This window comes from Mytilus californianus, unplaced genomic scaffold, assembly GCF_021869535.1.
Source record: "Mytilus californianus isolate M0D057914Y unplaced genomic scaffold, xbMytCali1.0.p SCAF_7, whole genome shotgun sequence".
Lineage (NCBI taxonomy): Eukaryota > Metazoa > Mollusca > Bivalvia > Mytilida > Mytilidae > Mytilus > Mytilus californianus.
This window is the reverse complement of record NW_026262723.1, coordinates 104,923,969-104,948,851: the sequence shown is the minus strand read 5'-3', so window position 1 is coordinate 104,948,851 and position 24,883 is coordinate 104,923,969. Positions and strand designations below refer to the sequence as shown.

Genomic DNA, 24,883 nt, shown 5'->3' with positions numbered 1-24,883 from the left:
GCCCACTCCAGTCATGCTTCAGTGATTCCCTATATAATCAACCAAATTTTTCCCACAAAAGGGGGGGCCCGGACCCCCAAGGCCCCCCCCCCTGGATCCGCCTATGTTAAAATTGGCTTTACAGTATGGTCATATAAATGAAGTAAAGTTGAAACACTAAGGTTTGACGATGACATACATAGTTGTAATTTAAAACATGCTTTCATAGACTTTTTGTACAGTTCATCTTTACATTGAAAAAATTTTCCACTGGGTATAAAAGTGATGCCCAAATATTTATAATTATATGTACAACCAATAGCTTTCTCACCTAGGTAAAAAGGGAGATTAAAATGTCTCCCTGTTTTATTAAAAATCATAACTTTTGTCTTGTTCTCATTTACATTTAAACACCATTTAGAACAGTAATTATTAAACATAGTTAACCTCACTTGCAATCCCTCTGATGAATCTGAGAGAATTACAATGTCATCAGCATACATTAAACAATCAACCCTTTGGTTATTAACATTGACATGGTTAGCACAAGAAGAGAAAACATCAGGTAGATCATTAATAAAAAGTTTGAATAAATTGGGATCCTATATTATGCAGATCCATTGTATGATGGCATTCAAATGTAGAAATAGGGAAAGATCAAAAACTTTCACTTCCCATATGTTTATATGTACATTCATTTATATGTAATAAAGAAATTATAATAGTATCAAATCAGTGAAATAACATGAACATGATTAATAACCTTTTACATTTTGCCACTGTGATAATAATTATAAGAACTATTATTCAATCCCATCTGATTAAGCACAGCCTGATTTGAATTAATCTAAATTTTTAATTCTGTCCATGAACAGTGTACTGTTCTAGCAAAACACATACTGGTATAACTTTATTAATTAAGGCATTTGACATAAGGGAGCAAACATTTAAATTCAAGGGGGGGTTTATGGATTTTTGTCTGAGTCAGAACAATTTTTTTTCATCAAATTGGGGATCAGAATATTTTTTTAGGAAAAAACCATAACCCCACCCCCCTTGAAGTTAAATGGTCGTTTCCTAAGATTTTGCAAAGAGAACAAAAATTTTAATCCAATAGTAAATTGTTTAAAATATATACTTTAATAATCAACTTCACCTTATCATTAAATATTCAACACAGCTTGATATGTGCCAAGTTTTAGAGGTGGGGTTACTCCCCAATAATTGAATATACAACATGTATACAGCTGAGCAAAATTGTTAGTTTTTTGGGGATTGGAAATACAAGTTTTTCCCGTGAAACAGTGCACAACCAAAAAAAATGTACATAAAATGTTTAAAGAGCTCATATTTTTTAGTAGTTTCTTAGTTTTATTATAAAAAAATCCCAGTGAGATTACCCAATAGTAGCAGTACAAACTGGAATTAGTGAAAAACATCTTGGGGGGAAAACAAGTATGTGACAACAGGAATCAGAGCAAATTTAAAATGAGTCATATTCAAATAAGCTAGACTAACAACAGAGTAAATGAAAATTCTGTTTGCAAAAGAAACTCCTGCACTTTTTCCCGAAAATCAAATGGTCATTACTAATGGTGTCTGATGTAGAAAACACACCTGCCAGACTGGACTCTAAGGTCCACAAATAAATGGTGATGTAGTCAACACACAAGGAGTCTGTTTCACAAAAACACTTACGATTTAGATTGATCATAAGTATACTGAATTGTTCATGACTTACGAATAATCTTAGTTGTAAGTCTTTTTGTGAAACCGACTCCTGGACCCTAAGGTCTGTAAATAATTTGTCATAACATTTATCACAAGAACATTGTACTTTGACCTACATGTACTTTACTGTGGGTACTGCTGTGTGTTTGCTTATTCCACATTGGCTAGAGGTATAGGGGGAGGGTTAAGATCTCACCAAACATGTTTAACCCCCCAGCAAAATTGTCTGCGCCTGTCCCTAGTCAGGAAACTCTGGCCTTTGTTAGTCTTGTTATGTTTTTTTAATTTTGGTTCATTTATATGTTTCGGAGTTTAGTTTGATGTTCAAATTTCCTGGACTTAAAAATACACTTAAGATATTGTCTACAATACAACTACAATACTGGTGTATCAGTAATGTACTAGTATTGTTGTTTTAAAAAAAAAGTTACAATACTGGTACAAAATTTGTATACCAGTATTGTGCACAATACTGGTATACCAGTATTGCGATCACCAACTACAGGAGATCCCATTAAAATATTATTGTTTAGGGGCTAGCTGGATCCTGCCTCCGGGTGCGGGATTTTCTCCCTGTTTTGAAGACCCATTGGTGGCCGTGGGCTGTTTTCTGCTATTTGGTCGGGTTGTTGTCTAGACACATTCCCCGTTTCCATTCTCAATTTTATACACACTCATGGTTGTCACTGTTTTTTTTTCACGAATTTAGCTGAAAATCATTTCTGTTAATTTTACCCTTTAAAATGATTTTGTGGTCGTGAATCACTTTTGTGCTTGGATCATTGCAGACAATGTTAAATATCCGGCGAATAATCTTCAATAAATGAAGGATCGCTAGAAACTTAGAGAAGAAATACTTACATTACAGTATATTTCCTTTGTTTACAAAATATTACATACATTTTACGCACAATTCCTGGTCCTTTTTTAGTGTAAAACAAGTGTGAAACTGCTTCATAAGCTACTAAAATGAAGATCGTGTTCTATTATTTTCGATCTGCGTTTCAGTATTCATGAAAAGCAGCCTACGTGTTCGATTATTATATTTTATCTTGTCTTTATCTCCTCTCACTGGCAAGAACATGCCATTTTCCCCTAAACGGAAGTGTATTTGCAACAATGAAAATTGCAATAATAAATTTTATAAAATTTTAAAATTACAGTTTTCAATTACAACACTCTTTGGTAATATATTCAAATCAAATAGATTATTTATAATAATCAAAATTAATTGTTATTGCCAATTACGAGAATAGGTATGACTTACGATATCATTGCGCAACATCCTGCGCAGTAGGCGCAAAAATTTAAACCCGCGATCCCCCTTAAGGCGATAGACCTTGGTTCAGGGAGATAACTCTTTAATTCAGTGATGTGTTTGTAAAAGTCAAGTTTCATCAATGTATTTTAAGCATTTACCTGAAACAGATTGGAAATAATCTATGTATTCTAGAAGCTTAGAATATATTTATGAAAATGGCTAACACAAATGTACTGAGGATTTTTAGAGTTATTTCCCTTAACCTAGGTCTACCTCCTTAATATGATCTTTGGTTGGTAGTTCTCTCATTAGCAGTTATATCCACTTATAAATCAGTATATAGTATCCATGTTATTGACTTACTTAGGTGCCATTTGTGGAGATGTAAATTCTTCTTCAACCACAACTCTTTTAACAGTTCCCAGATTGTGATCAAAATGCAGAACCTGAATGAATCAAAGTTAATTGCATGAATGAAATCATGTATGTCCATTAATGGCAAAATGGGAATGAGTCCGTAAAAAAACCTAATATTCACTGGGCATAGAAATGAATGAATAAAACAAATTGGAACAAAAAAGAATGTCGATGGTCACTGTAATTTCAATAATTCAAAACAAAAAGAGTTGCATGCGTTGTTATGCAACGCCTACCTCATCTCTTCATTCAAAGAATGGGAAAACAGGAAGTTGGTGTCTGCAGATCTGAAAAGTGCACACTCATTATAACATTATTGTTAATCTGTTCCAAAAAAAGGAAATCATTCTGTTCTGCTGCAGTAGTGTAGGAGAAATGAGGGGCCTGATGGGGGGTCTCATCACGATTCACGAGTTGATTTTTTTGTCAATCACGATTCACAGAAAATAAATTTACATGATCACGGATCACGAAAATATAAAAAAAAAAAAAATCTGTAGAAAAACGGATCACGATAGCGAAAATGCGCCGATCACGAATAACGAAAATAACCCATCAGGCCCCTCAGAAATGTGTGATGAAAAATTGTTCTGTTCATTTAACATATTGAAAAATTCCAAGTATTAGCCACAGAAAAGTGCTCACATGTTACATTAACAACTCTTCACTGCAGACAAAATATGAAGTCATTGTTTTGTGGTTTTTGAGAAAAGATTGACAAAAATATTTGTTCAATCCAAATGGAATGGATGGACAATGTTATTGCAATCTAGCCCTCTCCTACAAATGGGTATAACAAAATAATCCATTAATTACTATGAACATATATTGTACTAAAAAATATAACTTTAGCATTCAAAATTTTATATTTTTTAAATTCATGCAATGAAACAAGCAGTACCCTACTATCCAGTGGATAATTAAAATTGTATGAGCTGCTTTAATTTAAAATAATCTAGTCACAAATTTTAGAAAAACGTTTTTGAGACAAAATATTGATACTTACTGTAAAAAACTAAAAAATTGACAATTTTTTAATGGTGTAAGATTTTAAATGCTCATTCAGTTAATAAACATGCAACTATTAGCAAACAATAAAAGAAGGACACAGATTCCCCTACTTGTAAATCTATGGCAAATTCAACAATTTTTTCCATTTATAAAGGGACATAAATCAAGAACAGTGAACGCGAAGCCACCCAAATTCAAACTTAAATCTGTCTCTAGTGGCAATAAGCACTGTGTATAAGTTTCATAACATTTGGTTAAGAAAGAGTAAAGTTAGAGTGTGGAAACAGCAAATTCTGCAAATTTTCCATTTATGAGGAGACATCACTCATGAACGGTGAAAGTGACGCCACCCAAATTTGAGATTGATCTGTGCTTGGTGGTAATAAGCATTGTGTATAAACATGAAATTGATCAAAGCTTCAAAATTATCTACCATTTACTTAAATGACTAAAACCCTCATTTACTTACCTTTTGATGTACACCTTTTGCATTAGGTATTGGTGTACTATGTCTGAATTTTTTAAACTGGATTCCATCTGCAGTCTTGACAACTGAGTACGATGCATTATGATGACCTAGAGAAAAAAGAAATTTATTATCCACTCAATATATACCTTGAATCCTAATCTAAATCCTTTCTCTGAATACTTTTAAAGGAAAATCTTTATAATAGAAGAAGATAAGAGCTGTCAAATTGACAGCAAACTGGGTTTTTCCTATTTTGAAAGCGCTGTCAGGCTGGTTTGATCTGCCATATTCTGTGCCTATTTTCAAATCTATCAAGGACCATAACTCCTGAACGGCAAAAGTGAAAATCATCAATTTGAAACCGACCTCCATTTTGTCATAAGTAACAACATATTTTACAAGTTTGAAAAGTATTGGTTGAATGGTTCAAAGATAACTAAAAGGAAACAACATAAAGTGCAATTTTAAAATCTATCAAGGACCATAACTCCTGAACATGAAAAGTGAAAATCTTCAATATTGAACTTGACCTCCATTTTATAATCACTAACAACATATATTCAATAAAATAAAATGTAGTGTATATGTCAATGAAAGAGCAACTTATCAACACAATAAATTCAGATGAGACATCTAGTTAATCATAAACATACAGACACAACTATTTTAATTTTAACTCCTTCAGATCTGAAATGTATTATTTCCTCCAACATTAATTGCAATATTCATCATAAAACTATCTCATTGCCTATTAATAATTTTAAGGTATAGAAGTAGAGCTTTTGTATTTGTTCAGAGTAGAAAAATCTGGACAGTAGCCAACTATCAAACTAAGGAAGTTTTTAGAAAATACCAATTTACCTGCATGCAACATTAAAATTTCATGCATATTTATAGATTGATATTACAATTAAATTCATCTGCACCTTAAGGACAAAAGATATATAATACTTCCTTGTCTGTGTACATTGTAAATAAAACAGTCACAGACACTGAAATAAAATATTTTGGTTATGTAAATTGAAACGCTCATTTAAAGCAAACTTCCTCATATCTTAACTGCTTGTTGAAAAATAGGACAATTAATGCTCGCATTTTTAAAAACATCTGAGAGACCTTAAATTCGACCATGTAGACCATGTCATTTTTTAAATCAAAGAGAAAAAGATTTGTCCATTTAGGCTAGAAATGTGAAACAGAACTCCAGAAGATTCAAAAACTTTAACTAAAGGAAAACTAAATGAAACACTTATTGACTTGTGTGGTTTTAATGAAAATGTTACAGGTTAGTTGTAGGGTGTGTCAACATGCAAGTAGATTGACCTGATCAGAGAACTTTTAAACATCAACACAATATCATGTTTACCATGGATATAAAAGGCTACAATGTAATATAAGATCATATTGCGATGCTAATTAAGTGTCTTATCCAATGATAACACAACCCTCCAGTCCAAATTCCAGCCTAATTATGATGTTATATATATATGTACCTTCATTTCCATATTCTTCAGTTTCATAAGTCCATTCACTTTTTGCAGTATTATCCTGTGAAAAGAAACAAAATTAAAAAAAGAACATGCATTAAACTTTGAAAAAATTAATCAAAAATATAAATGCATACGCTCTTTAGTCAGATCCAGTCAAAGAGCTAAAAAACTGTACATTTTAAGTAAATTCAGAAATGATTCCAATTTTTTTGCAAGGTTTTTATCAATGTGAATAATGCCACGTGCACTCCTTGAGAATCACAATATTAAGAACATGCATTTTGATATCTGATACATACATCTGTGTGTAGCTTATCCTAAACTTGCTTTTTAGTTCATTCTTAAAAAATAGCAATAATAAATGCACGCAATAAATTTTGAATTTATAGTTTTTAAGAAAAATATAATACATTATGTAAAAGGTCTTTCCTAAACAACACAAGTTCAGATTGTATTAAGTGGATATCCAGTTGAAAATAAGCAAAAGAAATGGAACTCTTTATTATTTTACATGAAAATGGCTTCTGGGTCAGTGGGTGCTAGATGTTAGCTGCGTTGAAGACCCATTGGTGGCCTTGGTGCTGTTTTCTGCTCTCTGGTCGGGTTGTTGTCTCTTTGATACAAACATTGTGAGGCAATTTTTTGCAACAAAAATAGTGTCAGACACTTTGCACACAACACAAAGTTTAAGTACACATGAAAATACAAAAGATGGAGTTGTTCCAAGTCTTAATTCCGGCGATGGCAACTTCCTGTATAATGCAGCTTCCCTGTGTATTACAGGTAATTATTCATAAGTAATCATTATGGTTAAACTACACATCATTCTGCTTCTAGTCACCAGGACGATGGGAATATAAACATAATAAACTGACTTCAACAACACATTTATTGACACTGTAAATCGGTCGAAAAAATTTCAAATTTTACGGTCAAATGCTTGAATATAAGCACTTAAACAGTCCACAACTCAGCTGTTTAAAGAGTTTTTGCAAAGAAAGTTGCATTTTGAACATAACATACGAAAATCAGAATGCGATTAATTTTCTCTTGTTATTTAACACTCTTTTGATTTGAAATTACAAACTTTTCGTCATTTAACAAAAAGTGTTAAACTTTAAATACATTTGAACACGCTTTTGTAAAGTAAGTTTTATGAAAAAATAAAAGACCAAATATGCGAAAGTTCTGTGAGGCACTTGGTTGTATATTATTTGTCGTAATATTGGAGTTTCACCCTCTACAAATTTACAATCTATTGTGTGATAGTGAACAAAAAGCTGAAAGTAAGCGTTTCCGTGACGCTAAAATCTGAAAGCAAGCGGTAGGAATATATGCTGTGGATATTACTCCTGCAGTCACAAAGTCGATGTGCCACCCTTTGCCTGACCCTTTGAAAGAAAAGTACATAATGATAGACCAGCCCTAGCCTCAGTGACTCATTTTTATTTTTTATTTGTTTTTTTTTTGTCACTTACAGCAAAAAAATAAACAAAATCAAAAATGAGTCGCTGAAGCCAGCCCTTGCTGGACTAATATGAGTAACAAACCCTGTTTAACATGCCAAGACCCTTAGCAAGGTGTCAGGAGAGAGTCAGAATGCATGATTTTGCATCATTTATGGCCCATTTATCCAAAAATTTCCGGGAGACTTGTGCGGCACCAGTACCCCCTGCCGAATATACACCTCTACAAGGCAGAATGAGTCGCTTCGCGACCCATAAGATTTCCTGCCATACCAATGAAAATTTGAACACTAAGCCTCTGAACAGTGTTTACTTTTTATTCTAAAGGTTGTGTAGGACTTTTTGTATACAATAAACACCACTGTAGCACATCATGGAAGAGCAAGCGAGTATAAATCTATGTTTAAAAAATTTATTACGAAAATCTCTGTAATAAAGTCTGTTCATTTTCTGCAAAAATCTTGACTATATGTATTTGCTACAAAATTCCTATTCTCTGTAAAATGCAATGAAACAATAAACAGTATTGCTTCGAACAACATTCCCCTTTGCTATATGTACAAAACGGCACGTCACTTTTATTCTGTAGTTTTTGTAGCACTTTTCCAAGGATTTATAATTCCTTGGTAACACACAGACCTACAGAAGGGCCATAAACCTCAAATATCGATGACTTTCATGACATCTTTTATGGAAAAATAATATTGTGAATTATTTATTATAAACGGGTTTATACGTAAACACGAAACCGTAACCCTGTGCTGACTACTACCTGTAAGATCATACATTTGCATTGGCTTTGGATTGCAGATGTTGAATTTTCCCACGTAAAAGTACTATCAAAGAAAGTCAGGATACAGCTACGATATTAATTTCGGAATATCAAATTTAACACGGTGTCCGACTCTCTTTACTTTATGACCCAGTCACAGTTTGTAACTCAGCGAAACCCGGTATATTCCCCCTCTTCTTCTTCTTGGAGTCGTTGCCGACTGTTTAAGGTTCATCAGAAGGAATTGAAAAATATGGCCATTTTACACCACACTTGAAATTTAATCTGAACACGTACAGACAAAGTTGTGCGCCTGGAAAGTTTTAAGGCATGGCATGAACTAGGTAAATACAAGTTGAATGCCTTATATGTTTCATAAAATTAAACGCTTACCTGGAATTTAAGATTTCTTTTTAAGCCTAAAAATTCTAATGAGCTACTTATGTCTTACGGTTTCGTGTTTAATGTATTAACCCGTCACGAATAATTCTCTGCAGATCGATAAAGACACAGAAAGGCCATGACATCCTCCAAGAAGATCTAAACTAAAAGAGCCTAGAAGTATGGGCAAATAACTGGGGAATGAGGTTCAACGCAAAGAAATGCTACATTTTAAACATAAAAACAAGGGCCAAGAATTCTACAGTTCAACGGACATATTCTACAACAAGTCCAACATAACCCATACTTGGGCCTACAAATTTCAGAGGACCTGAAATGGACTCCCCATATTTCCAGCGTAACGAAACATGCAAACTCAACACTAGGCCTCCTGAGAATGAATTTGAGATGATATTGCCCGGTCACCAGAATGCAAGAAAACAGCATATATTTCGCTGGTCAGGTCAACAATGGAGTATGGAGCAATAGTATGGGACCCTACACATCTACAAACTTCAACAAGCTTGAAAGAATGCAGTGACATCTGCAAGATTTATAACGAGAGACTACAAATTCAGAGAAGATGGTTGCGTCTCAAATATGCTCGCCAAATTGGAACTTCAAGATATACTGACAAGACGCTCAAGCCAGAAGCTAATATTTCTGTACAAGGTGGTTGAGGGGCTAGTTCCTGCTAATGAACCAGACGAATATTTAAGAAAAGCACGTCCAAAAAGAATAATTACTGCCAAGAAATTTGACAATAACCAGATAATGAATATTGTGGAAAAACAAGTTAAGAACAACATAAAGTGTTTTGAGAGTAAAACACCACAATATTCAAACTCATTTTTCGTATAAACAGTGATCAAGTGGAGAGAGAGAGAGAGCTATAAAAAAATTCTATAAAAGCTGGGATGTCGTCTGGACCTGATGCTTTGTAAGGTTTCTGGTCCTTCAACAGCTTATAGACTCCATGTTCAGTGATGTTAATACCCTTCATTGTTGGAAATGGACTTGGTCCTTTGTCTGGGAAGTTTGGTTTTTTAATGGTGCAACTCCTATAAAAGAGAGGCGAAAGATACAAAAGGGACATTCAAACTCATAGGTCGAAAATAAACTGACAACGCCATGGCTAAAAAAGAAAAATACCAACAGACAAGCAATAGTACACAAAACACAACATAGAAAACTAAAGACTGAGCAACACGAACCCCACCAAAAACTGGGGGTGATCTCAGGTGCTCCGGAAGGGTAAGCAGATCCTGCTCCACTTGTGGCACCCGTCATGTTGCTCATGCTAGTACAAACCCGGTAATAATTCTAATTTTGTAGGTCACATTAGGGGAAAGGTGACGGGATTGTAGTTACGACATTTGGAACATATCCGCTATCATTCTATAAGTTCTTGTCCTTTGATATATGACCATAATCTGTTGGTGTTATCTTAATCATATAACATCTGTCATGTACTGTTTGTTTGCTATTCTGATTTCATATTAAAACTTCTCTCTGTAGATTCTTGTACCTGTCTTTGTCTTTTTCATTTTTATTTTCCTGGCTTTAGCATGGGCTCTATGCTTTTGGCTGATTTTCCATCTGACCTCGGTGTTCATCCTCTGATTGGTGTATTTTGATTTTGTTGGTACTCTGCTTTTCTATGATGGTGTTAATTGTTGATTTAAAAGTCTATCATATAATTTCCATACTCTGATGTGTTTGGTTCTTGAAGGCTATGACAATGTTGTTAAATCCTCTTGTATTTTATGAGTCTCAGCTATTTTCCAGAGGTAAATTTCAGTCTAATAGTTTTGGGTTTTACTGGTTTCCAAGCTAGGTCCAGAATTACAATGTCGTGATCACTATTTCCAATGGAAGGCAGTGGTTTTCAGCGCTATTTTAATGATGGATGTGCTGTAAAGATCAGGTTCAGCGTGTTTTCTTACTTGTTGGAAAATCCGCTAAATGTGTTAGACCATTATCTGTTGTTGTGTCTAAGTACGATTGGTTGATATAAGCAGGATATTGCTTTGTTTGTATGGGCTGACTTGACGAATTGATGTCGGGGAGGTTGAAATCTCCACCGATAATGAGGATGTACTTTTTGCGCTTGTATAACCCCGTAAACTTCGGTACGGGTTACATTAAAGTCTGTTGGTCTATAACCGACACTGTGGCTGCTTAAAACGCAAGACCGTATACAATATATACAAATTTATTCACAAGTGTACAGCTTGAGAGCTAGGGGAAGACTGCTCAAGCAACAGTTTATAAAACATATTTTAATTCATTAATCCCAAGTTAAGGATCTTAAAAACATTATAAAAGGTTCTCATAAAATATATCAACATTGTCTAATCTTATGTAATCATAAACGGATTATTGTCCTCAAGGATTTGTATAGTGAGATCTCACTATACAAATCCTTGTTGTCCTCGTTCTAAACTTAAGAAAATAGCGATAATTGCTTCTTTTGTAGTTGAGTGTAAGATACATGTATTATCTTCGCACTTTTAACTGCCATCGGATTAAGTTGTAAATTACTGAAATCTATAATCTATTTGGGGATTTGAAACGAAGAAACATTATATTTAAGAATAAAGAAACATTTAAAACAGGAAATATTCAATTTAAAACTAAAACGAGAAATATTCAATCTAAAACGAGAGTTCATATATAGCACTTTGCGAATATAGTAAAAGTTCCCAATGTCACTTTTCTTCCGGTTATATTCTCCACTACTTCCCTGAAGTGCTCGTCCCCAGCACAAATTATTACATTTCGTATTTGTGATGGTAATGTAATTCCATCTGTGGGTAATTCGTCTTTGAGTTATTCATCTTTCTGGTTGCTGAAAGTGTGTACAAACTGAAGACATCACGAACATAGAAAATGCACATTTTGGACCATTTAATAAATATACAAAGAGGGTAGGAGGAGGGGGACACACATAAATATGCTAAAATCATTCCGAGTAGGGGGACAACAATATATATACTAAAACATTCTGAGGAGGGGGATAAACATAAAAATACTAAAATATTCTGAGGAGGGGGATAAACACAAAAATACTAAAATATTCTGAGGAGGGTGACGAACATAAATAAGTTCTTTTCGCTAACTTGTTTAGTTGGTCAATAAGAAGAGACCGACCAACTTGAAGAAAGATCTTCGTCAACATCAGTTAAAAGTGTTTTAGATATAATGGAAAGGCGATAGCAGATATGTCTCTGGCGCTAGTTCGTTTAAAATATACCATTCTCTCTCCTATATTATTGTTTGATTCACAATTTCTTGAAAAAAAAAATTGTTTCAGTAGGGAAGTGAAAAAATTAGTTTGTTTCCATCAAGGATTTCTACAGTTAGATCTTACTATACAAATCCTTGGTTCCCATTTACAATAGGGGGCCTACGGGGTTATTCACCATTTATTCACATTGACATTCGAAAATACATTTTTTACAACAGAGTAATATTTTTAGCATTTGGACCTTGAATTAATCGGTGAATGACTCAGGCTTAATTCATCATGAATAGTATTTAAATTATTTTTAATTTACGTTATGAATATCTTGTTTGATGTCCTCTTCGTGCCTTAGGCAATACAAACAGAAAAGCCATGCGCACTATTAATTGTTTTTGATGATAGCTCTACTAACTACAATGAGAATGGGTTTATTTTTTTGTGGTCAAAAGCCATATAATTTATCCTTTTTTTGTAAAGTTTTAGAAAATTTGGAAACTTTTCATTATTTATTGAAATAGATGATCACAGTCTTCTTCAACTTTTAAACATTGAAAAAGAAAAAGATATTCCGCTCCTCGAAATCTTCACAGTTACAAGGAATTGCGTGTTATTTGCTTGTTTCGATGAAAAAGGAGTGCACACGCTGAAATGTATCGCCTGCTCTATTTATCATGATTGAATTATTATTTTAAAGTCTGTCATATGAAGGTTTTACTACAAACATAACGTACACTTAAAGTTATCAAGGATCCATGAAAATGAAGTCAAGGTCAGATGAACCATGTCAGACAGTCATGTACACATTACAATCATTATATACAACACATATGGTGGCCTTGTTGCTGATAGTCCCTGAAAAACAGACCAATCACGAAAATCTTAACATAGACAAATGAACCATGAAAATGAGGTCAAGATCAGATGAACCCTGTCAGACATGTAGACCTTACAATTATTCCATACACCCAATATAGTGTACGTACTGCTTACAGTATTCGATAAACTGGCAAAACCATGAAAACTTAACATTGACCATTGAACCATGAAAATGTGGTCAAGGTAATATATGATACCATGCAAGAACGACATTAAATTGAGACAACGACCCGACCAAAGAGCAGAAAACAGCCAAAGGCCACCAATGGATATTCAACACAGCGAGAAAATCCCGCACCCGGAGGCGGGCTTCAGCTGGCCACTAAACAAAAATGTGTACTTGTTTAGTGAAATGGACGTCACACTAAACTCCGAAACATATAAATGAACTAGAATTTAAAAAAAACATACAAGATTCCTTATATCAAATATGGTTATCCTATTACTCATATCAAGTGAGAAATTCACACGATAAAAAAAAACCAAAACAAAACAAATGTTTTTTTTTTCTTCAAGCAGTTGCTGAACCATGAAAATGAGGTCAAGTAAACTATATAATAGCTACATTTTTTGTTAGCTTCCCCCTTTTTGTTATGGGGCCAACCAGGGGAAATCTTTAATCTAACCATTTGTTAACACAAAAAGTAAACCTTGCCGAACCTCACCTGGAAAGTAAATTGTAAATTGGGTAACAAGCGTCAGTGCTGGTCAGTTTCAATTCGACCAGCACTGAATACAGTTGTACATTAAATTGCTTGTTCTAATTACAGCATAATAAGCAATAGAAGAACCTTAAGTATAAACGAACGAGCCATCACTATATTCAATCGTCCTTAACCCCCAGAACACACCCAAAAACCTTGTTCACAGCAGTACGCTCCAAAGAGAGTCATATAGTAAATAACCATGCTCAGCTTAAAGCCTCTCTAGAACATTTGAAGGGCCCCACTATGTATTGGTTACATAAACTACACAAAAAACCCGTAAAATATCGTTTCATCTCGGCCTCTAGTAAGTGTTCTACTACTAGAATTTCAGTGCTTTTAACGAGTTCCTTAACTACTATCAAAGAACTGATCATTTATTTTTGTAATAAAACATATGAAAATAGTGGAATTAATCATTTTTGGAGTGTAAAAAATTCTTTAGATGTTTTAGATGAATTACGTGCTTTTGATGGTTGTTTTGATTCGGTTGACAGTTTTGACTTTTCCACTCTTTACACTACACTTCCACACAATCATATTTTGTTTAACTGTGTTTAATTCTTTGTTTCCCAAAATAAGCAATTATTAATGTGAATAATTACCTACCTGCAAAATGGAAATAAGAATATTCGGTAGTTACAAGTTATCTTATAAAATGAATAGCGAAATTGCAATTAGTAAGCATTTAAACACGATAACATTAACGTAGAGTGTTTTGAATAAGACGAGAAGGATACAAAAAAAGAGACATAACATATGATGACTCCATTTATTCATAAGTCGAAGAGGGCAGTGAAATGCCATATATTGTTTAAAATTAAACAGACAATACTATTGTCACAAATAAAAGCCATTGGAAACAAAAGTCCACAGCACAATATATAGAAAATGATCAAAAGTGGGAAAAAAAACCCATCAAGTTCGGATGTTCACAGGTGCTCCGGATAGACAAACAGTTCCTTTATTAGAGTCATGCGCAGTGTTGTTCATGGCAAATAAAAAATCGGTTATAAGTCACATTCGTTGATTTAGTCTACGACAAATATATCATATCTTTGGTCATCTGTGACACAGGTATTCCGTACCGGTCAACTAAATCATAATGGCGTTCATAAAATCACCCACGAGATGACTTCAACTTTACCATTTTGATAATTTGGTTATTCAGTACAATGCCAAAAGAGTTCATCCCGTCTTTGTTTAAATCCAAAATAAAATAAAATGAACAGTTTTTCTCCAACTCTATCTAGTAAGTGTCCCTGGAGTATATATATTTGTTTTCAAGTTATTAATACTAAATTCAAGCAGTTTTTATATACACATAGAATACTGGTAATTTGTTTGTAATGGAAGTAAAACAGGTGTTTAACACCATAAGGGTTTTTGAATGAAATACTAGAATGAGAGTTAAAAGTTTATTCAATTCTTAATGGTATCAACGACCCCAGAAATTAGTAGTACTTTTGCTAATTAATATTCATAATATGTAAACGAGAATTGTACCACGTGATAATAGTTTGAACTGGACTGGCTTGATATCATTAAAATCTTTAAAACACGGATATTATAAGTTGCCCGTCACAGAGTCCTTGTTTATAATCACTCTGATATTTCCGTAAAGTTGACAGGCGGTCAAAATCAAAACAATGAACGCGAATTTAGTGAATTTTTCGTGTTTTCGTGAGTTTATTCTTCTTGAAATAGGGGCATTTTAACTTTACGTGGGAGCCTAGAGTTCAACGACTACACATACAAGGTTTGGACTTGCTTATTCTTTGGACATTCAAGTTTCAAGTTTCCGATGATCCCCGCAACCTGTTTTTGTAATGACCTTGTTAGCCAATTTTCAACACGAAGTTTGCAAATTTGACGTTTCTGCCATTTTAGCCTGTATTTTATACTGCAATGTTAAAAGCCTATCGCTTCGATTTTTAAAATAGCTCAGGAACCTTGATTTTTGCAACGACAGTCATTATGTTTCGTTTAAATGGTGTATATTGTTGTGTATATTTATTTTCTGTCCCCGCAACCTGTCTATCACTTAAATTAAAGTTAAAACAGACATTTTTTTTTCAAAATTCCATTTTAATATAATTTCCGTGATCCGTATCCGATTTCTTTAGTATAATATTCAAACAAGCAAAGTGGCGTTGATTTCTGGATATGATTAGTACACAAACGTAAAAAAGCTTATTTAGACTCACATATTTAAAAAAAAACACAAAACAACAAAAACATGGATGATACCATTATTGGTTACATTTTGCACCTTCTAAAAGAGTAAATATTAGGCTTTAATTGATGACGCAAATTAAATATGATGTCAGTAAAGTTATTTTCACAATCGAAAAAAGAAAAAGAACAAAATGGGGAGGAATGCAGGAAGATTCCGGCAAATATATCATTTTATTGAATATATGATGTTTTTAGGACTTCCTTACCCTTTGAGAGCAAGTATTTTCAACTAAAATAGCAGCGTTATAACGAAAAACATACTCGAAATTTTAATTCTTCAAATCACTCATAACACAGAGTTAAACATTACTTACCGGAGCCTGTAGTTTTGATGACAACAAAGAAGCGAAGCCTTTCTTAGCTATCAACACATCATGATGTTCGCCCGATTCATGATAAACGCGGGTTATTTCTCCTGATGAATTAATTTCAAAAGAGAACCTGTAGACAACAACAACAAAAAAAAAAAATTAAATTAAACGGAATGAAAATGAGGTAAGATCTTTTTGATATTTCAACGCTTTTTACCACCATTCCCATTGTCAAATTGAAAAATCGTCTAAAAGAATGCTTCTCAATATAAGAATTGTAACGTATTGCTTTGGGATACACCTTACAGCATATTTTGTTAATAGTGAACAAAAAGATAAAACTAGCTACACCGAGGAACACGTGATCAGTATGCTGGAGTTTCTTATTGACAACATATTTGTTGAATTTGGAGGTAGACTTTTTCAACGAATTGTCGGCATTCCAATAGGAACGAACTGTGTGCCTCTCCTTACCGACCTCCTCTTATTTTCACATGAGTCTGGGTTCTTTCAGACACTGTCCAAAAACAAGAAGATCAAAGAAGCCAGATCATATAATTTCACATTCAGATATATTGATGATGTTCTTTGCATTAATAATCCAAACTTTTCTAATTTGGTTCCATTAATAAGCCCTCCACAACCAACTAGAAATTAAAGAAACAACAGACACTGCTTCCTCTGCCTCATTTTTAGACTTATACCTCGAATTTGACATAAGCGGTCATCTCAGTACCAAAATCTATGACAAACGAGACGATTTTAATTTTTGAATAACCAATTTCCCCCACCTTAGCAGCAATATACCAACTTCATCTGCATATGGGATATACATTTCACTACTCATTCGGTATTCAAGAGCTTGCAGCTGCTACTCAGACTTTATAAAACGTCACCAGTGTTTGAGCAGAAAGTTGATGAACCGGGGTTATGTCAAAGAACTTCTCGTCCTTTTTCTAAAAAAAAGTCCATCGGATGATACCAAGACCTTGTTGATAAATATTCCGTATCAACTTCACAAATAATTCATGATGGTCTTGAAGCATATATTCTAAGTACTAACGTTGTTTATTATCTTAATTACGTGTTATAGTGGTTTTTTTATTTGTCTTTGTATATTTTTAACCTTTATTGTTTAGTCCATTTTTGGTTATATCTGTTGGCGTGGCTCGGTATTTATACATCCCGCCATTGTGTTATTGTGCTATGGTCATTTTTGTATTCTTGTCTTTCATTTTTGCATTTGTGCTTTGTCTATAGAGTGTTTATATGCTATTTTGTTTTTCTTTGTTGACATAATTGTTTGTTTTATAGTGATAAGATTATAACACAATATTGATTGCTTCTCCCCAATTTTTGACATTTTTACCTATAATATCTGTTTGTTTTGTTCACATATTGTTGTCAATATAACGGAATTTTATGCGACTGTCATACAAGAGAGAGGTTTAGCTAGCTATAAAATCAAGTTTAACCCACCATTTTCTACATAAGGAAATGCTTGTATATAAATAGTCAGGAATATGACAGTTGTTTTCCATTCGTTTGATGTGTTTGAGCTTTTGATTTTCCAATTTGACAAGGGACTGCCCATTTTAAATTTTCCTTGGAGTTCGGTAGTTTTGTTATTTTACTTTTAAGATTTGAACCAGTTGGCCAGTAAAGAAGGTGTTTTGGGGATAGCTATAAAGAGGAAGATTTAATAAATGCGTTAGTTCCTGGATTTTCAAACTATTCCACAACCTTAAAAGGGAGATAAATGACATGACGCAAAATGGAAAAAAGTTTATATGATACTGATTAGTTATGAAAACAATTAGAACACTGACTGCGTATTCGATTTTTATGTTTTTTTTTATTGCTTTTCACAGCTTATTGTTATATAGATAATCATTATTTTAACATGTCCATTTATGTTGCATAGTATCAATCAAATTAATTGTTACGATTTATTCTTTTCAGTTGATCCCTTGATCAGTATTTTTAAATCAGATGTGTACTATGAAAATTAAGTTAATAAAGAAATGAAAGAGATTAGAGTATAACGAATAAAATAAAGAAAATAACCAGTGGAAAATAATGTAAGTCTTACCACTCTGTAAAATCTAAGTTTTCTGATCCTGTACCTGTTAAAAAAGAATTTTTTTTAACCAAAAATGCCAAATTGATTACAATTCAGTACCTGCAAGTAGGCCATAAGAGATAAAAGCGATTAGAATATACAAGAGACAAGAGATAATAAATGCAGCACTAAATGGCATTCCACTGATACAACAGACGGGGTCATAGTAGGACCTAACAATTAAACAGACCCTTTTAATTGTAGAAAAACTGTCAACAGTCTAAAAACTATTCTTGGTTTGAATCACTTTTAAGTGTAGTTACAGAGTTTTATGTTGTTACTACCACAGGGTCGATGCCTCTGCTGGTGGACTGATAGTCCCCGAGGGTATCACCAGCTCAGTAGCCAGTACTTCAGTACTGGCATGAAAATACGGATTTTGTGTTATCAAAATTTGCTGTTACAAAATTTTTGAAATTATTTTTAAATTAAGGAATATATCTCCCTCATGCAAAGCTCTGATTCCTTGCCCGGCTTTGGCTATACTTTTTTGTCCTTTTTGGTTAATAGCTCGTCATCTTTTTAATAAGCTTTGGATTTTCAAATATTTTGGCCTCGAGCATCACTGAAGAGACATTGAAACGGTTTATGTTATTAAAGAGTTAATTTTAAAGGGTCTCACATTGAAATGATATGGTTTCAGCCTAAGTTTGATGAGATTTATATAACACAAAAGAAAGAAGTAACTTCTCCCGGAACCCCCCCCCCCCCCCCCCCCCCCCTTAGTCTTAAACTAAATAACACACATGACCAAAATCAACACTGCAAAAGTTATACAAGGGGAACCTCGAGATAAATGTTTCTTCTCATGAAATACTGTATGAATAGCGTAAATAATTTGTGTTGTTTGCCAAACATTATCGGTAAAAAAATTTAACCGAAAGACAGCAAATGAAGCTGAACTCATAGGAAAAGTTATCTCAAAGAACATTACAACTTTAAAAAATATGAAGTATAAGCAAATACTTATTAGTATAAGTAATATATCCCCTACAATTTTATCGATTTGACTAATGTGCACAAAACCCATACTCATACTTTGTCTATGGAAAGTGCACAAATGTTCGCAGATGGCGACTGACACTAAATGCTTAAATCTGCTTATTATATATTGTTTTTCTTCACATATGGTAAATCTTGCTAACTTTAATTGTTCCATGAAAAAAACCCCCCAAAATATCGTCTATCTTACAAAAACGAATCAAAATGTAATTGAATTCAAAATAAAGCTTACCCTTTCCTTCATGATCCTCCGAGACAAACGAAAATGAGTAGACTTTCAGTAGAACTTCAAGCAGCTCGTTTGTTTTATTTACTTCCGTGAAACTAATCTGCAAAATACATATAAATAAATACATCTATTGGTTGGTGTGGGCAAAACCATTTGCATTTACTGGATGTAGGATAATGTCAGTGAGACAACAACTCAAAGTCACAAAAAAAAAACATGAATTAGAGGCAATAAGAGGTCAACATACGACCTTAAGCTATAGAAAAGAGTCTCTTAATCGCATTGTGCCTCGAAATGTTGTGAATAAATAAAAGACAAAGATCAATGATCTGCTACCAACATCAATTGTCCATTTATATACAATTGACATCAGATCTAACCTCTCTGAAATCTGTCAGAAAGCGTGTCAGAAGAACCAATCTAGAACAGTCTATATACATGTACATGCATATAGAACCGTTCTTCCTGAAACATTTAGAACAGCCTCTGACAGAAGTGGTGCTATCCTACAACATATTTTGGACAGTTCTAACCTCAATTTTACTTATGTGTTTTGTCTATATGCCATTTTGTCTTTCTTTGTTGACATATATATAATTGTTTTTTTAGTAATTAAGATTATAACACAATGTTGTCTGCTGAACTCCAATTTTTTTACTTTTTTAACTATTACGTCTGTTTGTTTTGCTCACACATTGTTGTCAATATACATGTAATGTAATTCTATGCGACTGTCATACAAGTGAGAGGTTTAGCTAGCTAAAAAAACAGGTAAACTGTTTTCTACTCTTTGGTCAGGTTGTTGTCTCTTTGACACATTCCCCATTTCCATTCTCAATTTAATTAATCCACCATTTTCTACATAAGGAAATGCCTGTAACAAGTCAGGAATATGACAGTTGTTTTCCATTCGTTTGATGTGTTTTAGTTTTTGATTTTGCCATTTGATAAGGGACTTTCCGTTTTGAATTTTCCTTGGAGTCCGGTATTTTTTGTTATTTTACTTTATAATTACTTATTTCATTTATTTGTTCAATTTGTTCAACCCATTTATTTATTTTATTAATCTTCTAAATCTTGCATAGATTCAAGATTCAATATCTTATTAAAGTCCCAACACGTCTAATGCATAAACATACAGTACATAAAAAGTATATACATAATATAAAACAACCAATCTACATAGATAAATTGCCAAGTACCATTCGATTAAGAATTATGAGAGACTGTAAAAACCATTTCATATAAAATTCCTTTTTAGACGACTTTCGAATCCGTGAACTTTCCCTGTCACAATGCTTATCAAATTACGTCACAATAAGAACCGATGGTTCGGTGAGGTCGTTTCCGCCGATCGACCTCGGATCAACCGGTGTAACTCATTCATAAAAAAAACAACTCAAGATTGGTGTATTACATAAAATTATATGAACTTCAATCTAAGAATATAAAAAGGCATTTTGTCTACTCAAAATTTTAAAGCAGGTCTTGGCAACAATATCATATCACCCTCGTTATTTTGAAATAAATAAACAAACTTGTTATTATCAGATAAATTTTTAAAAATCTGAATTTTATTTCAATGCTTCACTAGATAGACTATTACGAGAATCTGTACATAACGGGCATGATGATACATTTCAATCTTCCTATGGCATATAAAACATACTCTTTCATTTGCACCTTTATTTTTATAACGTACAAAAGCAATTCAATAGTTGTCATGAAGGTTTCATGTTGTACAAGTGGTGAGACTTTAATAATTTATTGAATCATGAATCTTGAATTCGATTGTTTTTACCTGTAATAATCACCCTAAACGACCTGTAAAATTGTCTTTCTAAAAGAATGCATTACTAGTATTTTGTATAATCATTACGGAAATATCAAAAGTATATTTCCTCTTCACTTAAGCATTATTCTATACAAATAAAAATATAAAAAAAAAACCAAATGATTGAAAACTAATTATAAACAAGGAGAATTAACATAAGTAAAATAAGCACCCATTACTGTAAATATTGTTTATGTTTAATTGTCTTTATTTGGAATATGCCTTACATGTTAAATATCGATAACTGCCTCTGTTCTAAATCATAACCAGTTAGCTTCTCGTATTTACGTCATTTTGAACTGTTCTACTCTAGAACTGATCCTAAAGATTCTAAATTAGAACAAATACTAACGATTATACCCTAGAACTGATCCTAACGATTCTACCTTAGTACAGTTTTGGCCAGATCTACCCTGAACTGATTCTGACAGTTCTAACCTAGAACAGTTTTGTGGCTGTTATGAACAGAATACAGACTTTTCTGGCAATTTTACAGTGACTTGACTATGAGTGTTACTGTATAACTTTACCTATAGCTCAACCAGATTTTAAAATTGACAATACAATAGGGACATTTAAATTGACCAGTTGGTATTGTTAGATTTAAATCTACCTTGATGCTACCTGTACAGTTTTTTATTTACATATTCCAATCTTACAGCATGCTTTATTCTTGAAGTTTTTCTTTACCTAGGATTATTCTATTCAAAAATTGATAGGGAAGAAAATATTTTTGGTTTTCATTGTTTAATATCCCCAATATATATGATTTATCTAATTTTTACCTAAATTTCTAAATCAGTAAAAGATTAAATCAAACTACGTGTTAATATGTTTGAAAATTTAAACTGTTTTTACATAATAAATGCTTCTTTAAAATTTTAACCCTTATACATAGTATTGTCCAGCTGCCAGTGAAACAAGAAATAGCTGTTCAGGTGTTTACAGTTTAAATTTTCAGATGGATATTTTGTTCATTTCTTCACATGACCCTTCAAGATTTCTATTTTGGATTATTATTTGAAATGTTTGAAATCTATTGGTATCATTGTGCATACACTATTGGATTTATTTGATTTGAATTCACTTCTCAGAATTTTTATAGTAATTTTGCTTCTTAAAATGTGACTTGTTTTTTCCAAGAATTTATTGTCATGAAGGTATCAAGGAGGAAATAATTCATTCAAACTGTTTTGTGTGGCTTACATATGATGATGTACATGTAAAATTCGAAATAATTTTGGAGTATACCTTGCAGTGTTTTTTCTTTGAAATCTACTATAATATTAGTAGGACTTTTGTGCATAAAATGCTGTGTTCACTCAAGGAAATTCAACTTTCATAAGATGGGATTTAGTTATGTTAAAGATTAAAAAATTTCAAAACTGGAATTCAAATAGGAGATATAGTGTGAGTTCAACCAACATCTTTCTGTGGCTTGAAATGTGATTTTGAAAACATTCATTATTAATTTTGGGATCTATTAAAAAGATGATTCACCATTTAAATGGGATCTTGGAAATGAAATAAAATGTTGAATTAATGCAGTGGATATAGTCTAATCTAGTGATAAAGTGAAAAATAACAGTAAAATATTCCAAAATATTCCTAACCGGAGGATATGTTTTAAGTGAATGTGAAATCGGTAATAATCATTATAAAATTCTGGATCAAATATTGTTTAATTTGGACATATATCATAGGAAATGAAATAAAAATGTATACTGTGGATATAGTTAAATTAAGTGATATAGTAAAAATATGAATGAAATATTACAATATATTTGTAAAGTGAGGATAACTATTTTGAATATAATAATAGAAATGATAAAAAAATTACAAGATGCTGAATTATATAAAGATTCTGCACCTGTTTAATTGGGATGTATATCATGGGAAATTAAACAGAATATACTATGGATATAGAAAAAAATCTAGTGACGTAGTGAATAAAGTGAGAAAAAAATCGAAAAAGTTAATAAAATTAAGAAAATATTTAAAATCTTTGGAATTCTGAATGAGATGTCAAATATCAGTGTCAGTAAATAGATAAAATTGTTTATTCAACCATGATTTTCATATTTCAATATGCATAAACAATTTGTACAAGGAACATGTCAATAAGTATTCATAAAATTATGGAAATAATAAATTTATTAAGATTTCCACAAGAGCAAAAGCAAATCATATTGAGTTATATCCCATTAGAAAAGGCCAATTGATAAAAAAAAAGAAGTTTTTTCGACAATACAAATGAAATAATGTAGCGATCGAAGTGAGTGAAATATAAGGACTTGATTATTCGGGGTACCAAACACTCCTAGTATTTGGCTATGAAAACATTAAGATGAAATGGAGTGCATTATAAACCATGCAATTAAATACCCTGCAAGAAAATAACATATATACATTCTTGTTTTGGCTTGATCACTCCTAATATTTTAAATGACAGTAAAATAAAAAATATCTCTATTTCCTTCTAAATATTGTTTCTTTGGCATTTGTATGACCTATTACTTCTAGGAATACACTCATTTCAATGATAAAAAGATTGAAATGACAATGTTTATTTCCTTTACTTGGTTAAGGATTCTCTAATAAAAAACATGGGAAAGTGATTTTTTTTTATTAAATCAGAAGTTTTCAACAAATATTTATTAAATCTTTTACCGATTTAGAATTTTAGGTAAAAATTAGATAAATCATATATATTGGGGATTTAAAACAATGAAAACCAAAAATATTTTCTTCCCTATCAATTTTTAAAAAGAATAATCCTAGGTAAAGAAAAACTTCAGGAAAAAAGCATGCTGTAAGGTTGGAATAGGTAAAAAAAAAAACTGTACAGGTAGAATCAATGTAGATTTAAATCTAACAATACCAACCGGTCAATTTAAATGTCCCTATTGTATTGTCAATTTAAAAATCTAGTTGAGCTATAGGTAAAGTTATACAGTAACACCCATAGTCAAGTCATAGTAAAGAGAGTTTAGAACTGATTCTATCAGTCCACATAGAGTTGATATTCATACGCGATATCACAACTCATGATATTTAGCTGCTTTCAAATGTTTACGATATTTATCCACTTTAAAATACGAGACTCATTTTGGAAATTAACTTTCGACAACATTCTGGAATAGATAGGGCGAGTGGTTCTCTAACGTTTAAATGAAAGAAGAAATGGGGAACCAATTATTTTCCCCATTAGTTCAATTCAATATTATCATGATTGAACGGCACAGATTTTAATCCCTAAATTAGACTGCTCAATTTCAACAGCTTTCTCATACTTGCAACCCCTTCATTGTTTCTCGGAGAATTTGTGAAGAATCAATCCCTG

The 24,883-nt window shown here is 32.6% G+C and overlaps 1 protein-coding gene across 1 annotated transcript in view; it reads right to left on the bottom strand.

The window, feature by feature from the left end:
- Positions 1-24,883, bottom strand: part of LOC127709614 (uncharacterized) — a 401,059-nt gene that overhangs the window by 358,321 nt on the left and 17,855 nt on the right. The window contains exons 3-8 of the mRNA XM_052215217.1: positions 19,710-19,806; positions 18,446-18,479; positions 16,357-16,483; positions 6,362-6,416; positions 4,869-4,975; positions 3,335-3,417 (exon numbers count right to left, since the gene is read on the bottom strand). Coding sequence (XP_052071177.1) covers positions 3,335-3,417; positions 4,869-4,975; positions 6,362-6,416; positions 16,357-16,483; positions 18,446-18,479; positions 19,710-19,806 — 503 coding nt within the window. The remainder of the gene's footprint in view (positions 1-3,334; positions 3,418-4,868; positions 4,976-6,361; positions 6,417-16,356; positions 16,484-18,445; positions 18,480-19,709; positions 19,807-24,883) is intronic.